The sequence below is a fragment of the Trachymyrmex septentrionalis genome, unplaced genomic scaffold, assembly GCF_001594115.1.
Source record: "Trachymyrmex septentrionalis isolate Tsep2-gDNA-1 unplaced genomic scaffold, Tsep1.0 scaffold16, whole genome shotgun sequence".
Classification (NCBI taxonomy): domain Eukaryota; kingdom Metazoa; phylum Arthropoda; class Insecta; order Hymenoptera; family Formicidae; genus Trachymyrmex; species Trachymyrmex septentrionalis.
The window spans coordinates 4,896,725-4,908,849 of record NW_017304758.1 but is presented as its reverse complement, the minus strand read 5'-3'; the positions used below and the strand labels follow the sequence as shown (position 1 = coordinate 4,908,849).

At 28.3% G+C, this 12,125-nt stretch overlaps 1 protein-coding gene across 2 annotated transcripts; it reads right to left on the bottom strand.

Moving 5' to 3' along the window:
• Positions 1 to 1,164: 1,164 nt before the first annotated feature.
• On the bottom strand, positions 1,165 to 9,276 carry LOC108746116 (probable cytochrome P450 4aa1). 2 transcript variants are annotated; one of them, XM_018482674.1, is made up of 7 exons: positions 9,079 to 9,276; positions 6,850 to 7,017; positions 6,254 to 6,631; positions 4,055 to 4,118; positions 3,002 to 3,534; positions 1,952 to 2,131; positions 1,165 to 1,607 (listed from the first exon to the last, which is right to left on the bottom strand). In XM_018482674.1, exons 1-7 carry the CDS (start codon positions 9,104 to 9,106, stop codon positions 1,438 to 1,440), a joined length of 1,521 nt encoding a protein of 506 aa, XP_018338176.1. In that variant the 5' UTR covers positions 9,107 to 9,276; the 3' UTR covers positions 1,165 to 1,437. The 2 variants fall into 2 exon arrangements, with proteins under 2 accessions (XP_018338176.1, XP_018338177.1); XM_018482675.1 differs by having other exon boundaries at positions 6,850 to 7,002.
• Between the last annotated feature and the right edge of the window lie 2,849 nt (positions 9,277 to 12,125).

Below are 12,125 nucleotides of genomic sequence, written 5' to 3'. Positions count from 1 at the left end.
GTAACAACATTGCTACAACGTTGCTAAAATGTTTCAAAATGTTTCTTGCTTACTGGGTATGCGTTGTGCTTCTGTCCTTAGAATCAGCTGTACAGTCCCTGCAAAAAGTTTGGAACTGGAAATATATCAATATTTATACTGATATATACATATATATATATATTGTATATATATATATATATATAAATACTAAATTATATACATAACAAATGTATTCGTCATATATTTATTTAATAACATATTTTAATTTACTGTTTGCATTTGCTATTATTTTTGTTGAAGCAATAATTTTACTTTAAAAATGATAACAATTAAAATTTTTTTGTACAAAATACTTTAATAATTATAATTATTTACGCAAAATTTTATTATGATTTTTAAATAGCAAAAAACATGGGTTAAGTAGAAAAACAAAATCTAATATAATAATTTCTTTTCCATTTTAATCTTATTTTTATTTATATTAAATTAGATCATTACATCTTAACCGATGTTTTTTTCTTATTATTTGAACTATTTAAGTAAAATAGTATTACTATATATCTAATATACGCTGAATTGAGTTCAAATTACGAAAATGTCTGCGTTTTACTTATATGTAATTATTACGAATTATTATTATTATTATTAGGCGTTAGGAACTCGAAAGCTCATTGCCGCAAATACCAAATCCCGCCACTGTTCCCGTCCCTGAGCAAGATCCCTCTGTTTGTGACCCTCGTACTCCATTTCGTTAAGGTCCATTCTAATATTATCTTCCCATCTACGTCTTGGTCTACCCAATGGTCTTTAAATTACACAACGCAGAATTACATCAATTATATAATTATTACGAATAATAAATTAAATACTTTGTAACACCGACATATACACCGATATTCGCATTAGCTCTTATCGACTTTCCTTTTCTTCTTTGTTTGACACAACTTAAAAAAGATTAATTTAACGATACAGTATTCATGTGGCTTTTCTGTAAACTCATTCATTTCAATGATTTAAAACAATAATACTCGAAAATCGATGATTTTACTGACTATATATGAAGAATAGCGTTTGCAAAGCGTAAATTATTTTATTTTTTGTTTATACTGATAGAGAGAAATAATTTGTATACGTATTGTATACATAACAATAATAATATATTTCTTGAAAAATTCTGCGCGTTTCTTTACTTTTGTGTCAGCCATTTTGCTTACAATATACGAACAAAAACAATATACGAAGAAATATCTCAGAAATAATTTAAACTGCACTGTTAAAGTATTTCTTTCTAAAAGCGTTGAATGCATTGACCAAATGTCACTTTGCTTTAGTGTTGAAATGACATATAGTTATAGCTTTTTATTTTCATTAAATTATCTTTGAGATATCATCGTTATAACAACTTATAGTTTGTAATTTGCAAAATTAAGAAACGGAATTATTAATCTAATTGCGTTAATATTGTTTATCGCGCGCTCTTAATTTAACCCAAAGTCCACCTTGTGCTCTGACCGTCAATCGAAATTTAGCTATCACTTTCTCTTTGCCAAGGGTTGGCTCTAATCGGCACTTCCTCAGAATAGCACTGACGATTGATTTTATTTCAAGAGTGGCAAATTTGTATCCTAAACAATACAAAAAAGGAAAGATAAATATCTTTCTTCGAAAAAAATTAATGAATCTTATGATCTATCTTATGATATTTATCTTATGATATATTGAAAAAACTTTTAAAAACATTAGTTTTTAGAAAACGTTAGTTTTCTTTATAAAACAGAATTTTTAGTCTTCATTTTTAGTCGTCTATAATAAATTAGAAATCAAAAGCTAGAAATTGATCAATCACAGTCGAATGTGAGAAGAGTAATTAACTATGATTGTAATTTTTTTATAATATATTGTAGAATGTGTATCCTTTTTAATACTTCTCTCATGTATCTTATGATTAATTTATATTTGCTATTCTTACCGATGCAATTGCGAGGTCCTGCACTAAACGGTATGTAGGCATATGGATGTCTTCCCTCGGAATTTTCAGAGCTAAAACGTTCCGGTTTGAAATCGTGAGGATCAGGAAAATGATGAGATAAACGGTGCGTGCTGTATGGCGCGATAAATACACCACAACCGGCCGGTATTATATATTTTCCTGCATGATACAAACTGATATTGTAATAACATTTTTCAAGAATGATTTAGAGCAATATTTTTATGTAAAATGTATATAATTATATTATTTATATCATATCTTTATTGGACGTCTAGATCATCGATATCTTTATTGGTTTTATTTACTAAATATTCACGAATAATGTTGAAGATATGTATTATCTACGTAACAATATTGAACAATTTATATTATATATATTTTACATATTTTAATTAAAATATAATTGTAAATAATTAAATGATACAGTTGTAAATTTCGATAAAACTGTAAAAGTAAATGTTATTCGCAGAATTAGATCGTAAAACCATACCGTAAAAAAAGAATTCTGACAACTACAAATTAAACCGCCTACATTTAAAATTCTTTTCGTAAATTATGTACAATTTGTGAATTATGTAATAAAAAAACATAACAGCTTTGATCATTTTACACATTTTGATAAATGGATGAGCATAGTATCCACACATTTTTGTTAATTGACACATGACTATTATAAAAGCAAAAATCTTTCTATCTATCTCGGCTTGTGTCTAAGTTCTGGTAACATCTTAATAAGATTTACGATTGAATTATATTGATTTTACTGAAAATAATAAGAGTAAATTAATAATAATTTAAATTTTACATTTCTAATTGCCATATAATATTTATCCGAAATTAATAATTAATAATTATTCTTTTATTAACATTAATAGTGATCTGATAGAGGTCGAAACATTTGTTTATTGTTTTTTTTATTAAATTCACTGTTTAAACTTTAGCAATAAATATCTAGCTTGGCTTATAGCCCTTTATTATTAAGTTTTATTTTTATCATAACACAGTTTTTTCTCTCTAAAAAAATGTTACCTAGTTTCACATCCTCTCCGAGTGTTCTAGCAAAAAGTGGCACACTAGGGTACAACCTAAGAGATTCCTTTATACACATATCTAAACATGTCATCTTCTTAAGATCCTGCATAGTTGGCGACCTTGTGTCATCGTTAAAAATCTCATGCAATTCCGTGACACATCTCTCCTGCCATTTCGGATTATTCGTCAGAAGGAAAAGCGTTATCGCGGTGGCAGTGCCGACCGAATCCTGGCCGGCCAGCATGAAAGTGCAACATTCCTCGATGATATCCCGCTCAGTAAATTGGGGATTTTTTTCACTAATCTCAATCATGTATTCTAGTAGAGATTTTTTTCTAATCGTGCTGTCATCGACAATAAGAGAGCCATTCTTTTTTAAAAATTCGCGTTTTTCCTTCATTTTTTTAAAGCAAAAGTTGAACAGATCTCTCTGTTGCTGTTCCTCCGATTTTCCAGCTGCTGTCAATCGATAAATCCAGTCGATTAGCAACCATGGTCGTGCAGCTCTGTATTGCATCATAACTTGGCCCCTGTTCAATAATTTATCAGGATGATTTTTAAAACATGAAAATATGATAAAACATTTAAAAACATTTAGAATATGATAATTTTTAGAGTATGATTTTAATTTTTTAAATATGTTGGATTTTAATAACAAGATCTGCTAATAAAATAAATATAATAAAATCAATAGGCTCTAAAGAAAATTCTAAAAAATAATAAATAAAATGCCAATTTGATTTGCCGACACTGGTTATTAGTATGTATTTGAATACCATTTATACAAAGTGAATAATAAACGTATACGTTTTGATCTATGATCAAGTCCTCTTCAGCACAAAAAATATATTACAAAACAAAATTACATAATGATAGCGCATACGAGTATAATATATTTTTTTGTACTGAAGAGGACCTTGACCGTAGATCGAAACGTTTAATATTCATTTTGATTAAATGGTATTAAAATACACACTGATAACCAATGTCACCTCAAATTGACATTTTATTTATTATTTTTTTAAATAAATATGTTGATATTGCACTCACTTTCTGAATGGATCATCCTCATCATTATTTTTTTCTTGATTTGTCGGCGTACCCAGAATTGTCTCTGAAATAAGCATTATGTCAGACTACTAATATTTGATGTAAGCATCATGCACCGCCTTCGAAATATTAAAACATATGATAATTGAAGAGAGAACTTTGAAGTACGTGTAGTCTTTTTAAAGGCATATTAGCGGTATGTAAATGCTGAAAATCAATAAAAGCATAATACACGAGTATGAACTATTGTTTCGATAAGTCTCGATGTGGATGCTTATACTAATTAACATGCACTTGATCATATGACGTGTTTATGAAAAAGTAAAATATTTTGGCATTTGACGTGATCGTTTGCAATAAGCATCAATTTTTAAAAAGTGCTATGACGCGAATACCATCAGTACGTTCTATTATCTATTTCATTGTACCACAATCTTGTCTTCATTGTTACGTAAATATATAATATATATTATTCTGATTTATGCTATCACGTACTATTATCTTTTTCATTTTTCATGTTTGCACTTTATAAAATCAAAGATAATAAGCAAAGCTCTACCCGATTTTATAAATTTTTCTTTGATCACTTTAATCGATTAATTATACACTAAAAAAAAAATTACGAAATAAATACTTATTTAGATAGTATACTCCAATTGGATCATTTGCTTACAGAAAATAAATATTTAATTTTAAAAAATTATACTTAAATTAAGTATAACTTTTTTGAATTAAATAAATATTTATTTATTGTAAGTAAATGGTTCCATTGGTACTATTTAAACAAATATTTATTCAAATTTCGTGAATTTTGTTTTGAGTGTATCGTACGAAGATAATTTCCACTAGAGAATTCATGGGGAGAGCCATGAGGGCCATATCCCTCCCTCCTTTTCCCCCTTAGAGTCTCCTTTTTAAAAATATTTTGTAACAAAATGTTACATATATTTTTAATATTTCTAAAATCACAATTTTGATATTCCAAAAATATTTTTTAATTTAAGAAACTTCTATAGGTTCTTGCAGCTTACTGTTCTATTGTTAATACTACATTATGCAGCGTTATGCGAAAGTCACTAATTGCAAAACTACATAAAATATTACTGTGTCTGGAGATAAGTGTCACTTCTGCTGAACAAAGTTTTTTAGCCCTTTAGCATTTAAAAGTTTGAAACATAAAGACATAGAAAGTTTGAAACCTAAAGATAGAAATTGTTAAAGAAACAATGTTGAATAGGTTTATCAGAAATATAAAGTGTAAATTAGATATTTTATTGTGAAATGTTATGTTTACACCCAAAAAAAATTCTGCCGATAAGCAGGGAATTCCTCTTAACATTTCTTCTAAGAAAAATCTGACATTAATCAGGTGCGTATTTATAACACGTATTTGTCTATAAATGAGGACACATCAGCTACGATCAAAAATAAATTCCTTAATAGAAAATTCTATTATAACTCGAGCAGCCTTTTGAAATAAGAGAATATACAAAATACTAGCGGTACGCTTATTTGTAGAAGAAGTTTGTCATTTACATGCTATCGTAGTAAGCGTGCATTACATGCAAGATTCTAGTACATACTCGTACATGCATTCTTCTAGTATTGAGAGACTTGCAATCCTAAATCCAGTACTTTATGATTATACGAAATTCCTTTACTTTGTAGAATGTCCTCTTGAGGGCATATATGTATAAATGGAAAATCCTCTGACATTAACACGGAACTGCTACATAGTAGAATATTTTTTTTGAGGTATATATTTTTTTTGCTGATATCATTTTAAATAAAATGTTTTTTAAATTAAATATTTACATTACAGTAATTTTTCAATGTAATGTTAATGATAATTCGAATAGTTTATCTTTTTAAATTTGACCTTAAAAAAATTTCATTTGCAGCGCGCACATTTAATAATAAGTAATAAGAACGGAAAGATATGAAAATTATGTAAAATAATTAATTTTTCCTTTTTCTTTGTTACTTGTTACAAATGGCTCATGATGTTTCAAAAACCCAAAAATATATAAATCCAAAAATCAATCAAAAAATATATAAATCCGCCAGTAGGCCCCCCCTTTTCCCTCCCCTTGACAAATCTGGATCCGCCCTTATTATATTCTTGGATAATGAAATAGAAGTTTTCTGTTCGTCGCTATTAAAATCTATTTTCAAGTACAAGCAATTTACATTACGTACCGGTCAATATATCGTAAACCGAATTATTGATAAATACGGTGATATTTATATCCTTCCCATCCTTTTCAAGTAACTTATCGACTAGGCGATCAGCACAATTCCCAAATATTTCAACGAATTTCTCAAGCACGTGACGATGAAAAATTGGTTGCAAAATTCTCCGATGTATTTTCCACTGGTCGACGTTTTGCGTAAGCAGACCCTTGCCCAAAAAATTGTCGAGCAGTTTGTAAAAAAATATCTTCTGTGTATGCTTCATGCTGCTAAGTACTACTTGGATGTCTTCTGGTTCGATGAGCACAACGTATGGTAGAAGCGTCAGCCAGATCCGGAAAATACGACCATAATTCTGTACCTCGTTTGTCATCTTTTGAAGCACTAGAAAATCAAAATCTTTTTGCATTAAATATGCATTGTACATGCAATACTTAAAACCTATTTTATTTGCTAACCGTTGCAACTTTTGTGGTATAAAAATAACATAGGATAGTTATATACTACTAGAATAAAATATACAGGTAGGATCACGATTTTAGATAGCTAACGATTAATTAACAATATACAACAATTTCAATTAATAACATTGAATTACTTACGATTTCCATCGAACATAAAGTTAGCATTGCCAAGAATGGGTACTGTCTTCGGTCCATCGAGGGTAAAAATAAATCTGAGGATTCTGACGTAATTCTTCAATATATATACAACGTAGATAACAGCTAGAAAGGCAAGATAGGTCCACATCTCTCTTGATGACGATTCAACTAATTACAAAAAATGTAATTTTTATGTTATATGAATAATATAAATTGTAGGAAAAAGTAAGAAAACTGCTTAGTGATAAATCATTTGATTTATTTCCGCAACGTATTTTTTGAAATAACGAAATTATGAGTTCTGTTGTTCACTGTTTCTCTCAATTTTCATCTATCATTTCGTATTGAGAATATTGAATTGAGCAGTATTCTAAATATAAAATGCAGTTTTTCAATCTAATTGAATAAAAAAAGTTTAGCGTAATAATTGGTGCGCAATTTATATAACAATCTAAAAAATTTACATAATACATTTAAAATGACTTGCGATAATGCAAATTTAATAATTGCAAATTTCTTAGAACATTTTTGTTTACTTCAAACCAATTACTCTTCAGCCAATTTATATAACATTATAATAAATGCGTAGGTAGAAAAACGTTGAATAAAATTGAAATTATGCTCTATGTGAGATCGAGAATGAGTACCTCCCTACTGTCTGGTTGGGAGTAGCCTAATTTCTGTCTCTTTGTTGTTTAGCTAAGTGACTAACTAAAGATGCACAGAAATGGCCGATGTTATTTTTAAATTCAACTGGATTGAAAAACTACATTCCTATTCACAATTTTGAATTGAATAGTATTCATGATGCACACAAAATACTACAATATTATTTTTAGATTGTAAAGCATAGAAATATATTCCATACCATTCCTATAAATAAATAAAAATGCATTAATGATTCAAAAGGAATAGACATTTGTTTCATGCAATTCCTATAAATGAATAAAAATGCATTCAGAATTGAAAAGATTTATTTTCATATTCATGAATCTGTATTTCTGAAAATGTGAATCCATTTTAATCCATGGATCCCCCCCATGTCATCGTATCATTAGAAATAATCTTTATAAATTGGTTTAACTGTTAAAATTTGTGAAGAATGTTTACTTTCACATTAATAATTCAAGATAAGACACTTATTAATTAATCAAATCATACAAGTACAGTGTGTCACGAATAATCGCAATACGAATCGTATAACAATATAAGTTTTACAGCAAGATAAATCGAGAATATTAGTCGAAAAGCTTATCAACTATGTGTTAACTTGTCCAAACCTATATATACATGTGCGATTACAAACTGTAAATTAAAATATTAAAATAACATAATATTGAGCTAATTTTAATTAAATTGTTACACGACGGGATTTTCAAAATTTATCATAACTATCAAGATCATGGGATTTGTCTAAAAATAAATATTTTTTAACATAAAATCCGTCCTTTTATTCTTAAAAATATAAACTTATATAGGAACGGCAAATCACACTTGCATCACGCCTTTCCGGCTGTTTATCTTTCACTTCGCACAAAAGAAAGTTTAGTCGAGCTATTTTTTGAGAGAGGGAATTTAAGATACAACTATACAATTTGGAGAAAGTTGATAAAGCAGGGCGCTTTAAATTCGATGCACATATACACACATAAATCATACACTATAATAAGTGAAAGTTATTAGTATGACATCTGTCAACCAACTTGCGTTTATTTATAAATATGTCTACGTTATAAGATGAAAAAATGCTCTTCCCTTCCCATCAAAAAAATATGTAAGTGTACTTAAAGGCTATCGCATCATATTCATAATTCTGATAACTTACGTTTATTTTTTTTAATTTTCCTAATTTATATAAGCATACACGTTACATACGACATTTAATTAAATTACACGATATAGACCGTTTCCGATTAAGTTAGACTTCTCTTGGCGATATTTATCATCTCATTCGTTGACAATCCAACTTCTATATTTTAGCAATGATAAAATCATTTGGAACTGATAAGACCTCGCGGAATTATCATTGTTATAAAATATGCAACATCGTAACCATCCTTGATCGATTCAAGAAGAAAGAATTTAATTCTGCGTAGTACACTAAACAATGCGTGTATAAAATCGATTTTCGATATTCCATATCGTTTCAATTTCTATTGATTATCAACAATTTCTATTAATTATCAACACAATGATAAATCGCATTTAGTACGTATCTAGTACCCTCACCTGCTAAAGAAAGACCATAAAGTGTCATAATCTCTTGAGATACCAATCACTACTGTCAGACATTCACAGAACGAGAAATTTACATTCGCGATTGAAACGATCAACTGACTAAACCTTGCTCGCCGGTAGTTTATATAGATATGTACGAGGGTTGTCTCATAACTAAGCTCGCAGTCCATCTCGCCGCTAAAATTGATAATTAACGCCCCGGTCACGTATATGTGTGATGCGCGCGTGCAGGTGTGTCTCGCGAGTCACCAGGTCTCCCAGGGCGACCTCCAGGAGGCGAGGTGAAATCAAATCGAAACAATTATCAAAGAGGGTACTTTATATACATCTTTCTTGTGTATGTTCATAATTGTAGGACAGGACGAGATAAAAAACTCAGAAAAGGCGACCTCAAGGCGAAATGATTCGACTGCTTTCACAAATCGCGCGCACGATGCATAATCAATTTAGGTACCGAAAATCTCTAATATTTAGTATACGTAACGTAAACTATAGATTTTTAGTATTCATAATGATTAACGGGACGTATCCCTATTAGTAAAATAAAAATTAGTGAAGCTGAGCGTTTTATTTTTTTACGCGGTGTTTTTCGTCCTACTTTGTATAATACAAAACAATAGTACATTGTTAATAGATAAAACCAACCAATTGTACAAAAAACCAATTGTCAGTAAACATATAAAAAATAGTAAACCAGATAATAAAAGATGGAATAACACGATTTCTTGCATAATAAGCATGTGCATGCTGTTATGCTTCCTTTGATGAATACTGCAGTCTGATGTTTAACAAATAACTTATATGAAATTAGTAATTGTTTCTTTTCGATTGATGCATACAAGGAAATAAGCTATGAAATAATCCATAATAAATATAAAATCATGTATATACGGCATGCAGCGCTCCATGCATGAACGAATTCTATTGTAGCATACATCAGAGCAAGCACGAATGATGCATCATTCAAGAAATCGAACATCGTGTGATTCCATAACACTAAAATTATTTATCAGTATTTATAAAAAGTTAATTTGCACAAACGTGACTACTCATATATGAGTTTCATGCAATTAAGTAGAGTGTGAAGAATATGATTCAAGACTTTCGATTTTTCAAAATGTAGAGTATTAAGTATGCATATGAATCAACAAAAAATGAGTTTTTACTGATTTATATGCGCATATAAGTAGTAAAAGGAAATTTAAAAAATCTTATTCTTATTATAGAATTTCTTATTATTATTCTGAAATTTTAAAAAATCGAAATTTTTTATAGATTTAAATGCATATTTTATGTTGTTCTGCACAAACATGTAATACGCTAGTTTTTTTTAAGAGTTTTTCATAAACGGATTTGCTTTCAGCTCCGATAGAATTAATTATTGTTTAAAGCAATAACGTAATACTAATTAAATTAGCTTACGGTCTGTCTTACGCAGGTATGACGCTGTACTTTGATTTTATATTTAAAATTATATTATAAGGAAAATAAGAAAGAAAAAAATATAAATCAAACAAATTTAAAAAATTACAAACATGTAAAACAATGTAATATTATTCATAGCCTCTTATTCACATACAAACTATGCAATTTGTAAAAGAAAATCATAAGAATTAATTTTATTTTCGCATTTGTAAAATTCATCTTTAGCTGATTTTGTGTAGAAATAAGAAAAAATATATAAATTATGAATTTTTACTTCTTTAATCATCTATAAACTAGATTTTTATCAGTATTAATCTTCATTGTGTATATGTTTTTTTAGTACCCATTAAAAGTATACGGGTGTCGTTTATGTCCGGCGTATTTTTTTTTTTATAGATTAAGTGGCTCAAAAAAATATATAAAAATTCATATAGCTTCCTTAACTATTCTAAATAAAAGATTTATACAAATAGATTAACAAATCTATTTATTTAAATATTTTATTTTTGCAGATATGTAAACACAAATGTGAATGTGATAGTAGCCGGTACGTTAAAAAAATTTTAACTTTTGATCAAATCAATGAAATTTAATAATTAAAAAAAGAAAATAAAGATCAAAGCTCATATATTAGATCTGTTTTTTATTGCTGTACTTTCTGAACTGGTATACACAATGCAATAAGTTGAAATAAAACAAATATACGTTTATTTCATTTCAACTTATTGCACCGGTTCAGAGTGTTCAAAAAACAGATCTATTAATAAAAACAACAAATTTTTTTGTTTAAATGCTCAAGTTCGGGTTACAATCTTGTCAATAAAAATTACAATTGTTAATGTTAATTACAATTTAAAATATAATAATATTAAGTCGTTAGATATAAATTGAAACAATGTCAGTGATTAAGATGTCAAATTAAGCATCAATGAGACTGTTGATGCTCCGGGAGATGTGCATCAGATAGCCAAATATACTAAAGGCGCGAATAAAGGACATAAAAGAGTTAATATTACGTTAAATAAAAATAAAACAGTAAAACGTTTCTTTATCTTGGTATACGATTATTTATTAATGCAAATTTGTTGTGCAGTCACTTCCAAATGAATTTAAAATACGTATAAAAATTTCTATTTATTTTAATTCATTCTCGCGCAATTACTAATAGCAAATGATGTGGTTAATCATTAAATTGTTAATATACTTTTAAAAGGATTTGTGGGCACTGATTATATAGTGCTTCCATTATCCCATTTATACTTTTCTGTAATTTTGAATACTAAAAGTTTTTACTTTTTTAGATTTATATGTTAGTATTTTTATTCATTATTTCCTATTGAAATTTATATAAAAATTTTAAGCAATGTAATCATCATATAGTGACATTATTTTGATAAATTATAAATTCATCTTATTCATTACGTTTATTTATTAGAGAGAGCATCAACTAATTCACAACAAATATTACACGCAGTATATATTACACTTACCCACATAATCTTTAATGTTTGTGTTTGCGTGAATTAGTGTGCGATTACATCTACGCAACTCACGGACAGATAACCGCTTAACTGTAATTTATATATATATATATATATAATTAACTATTTTTT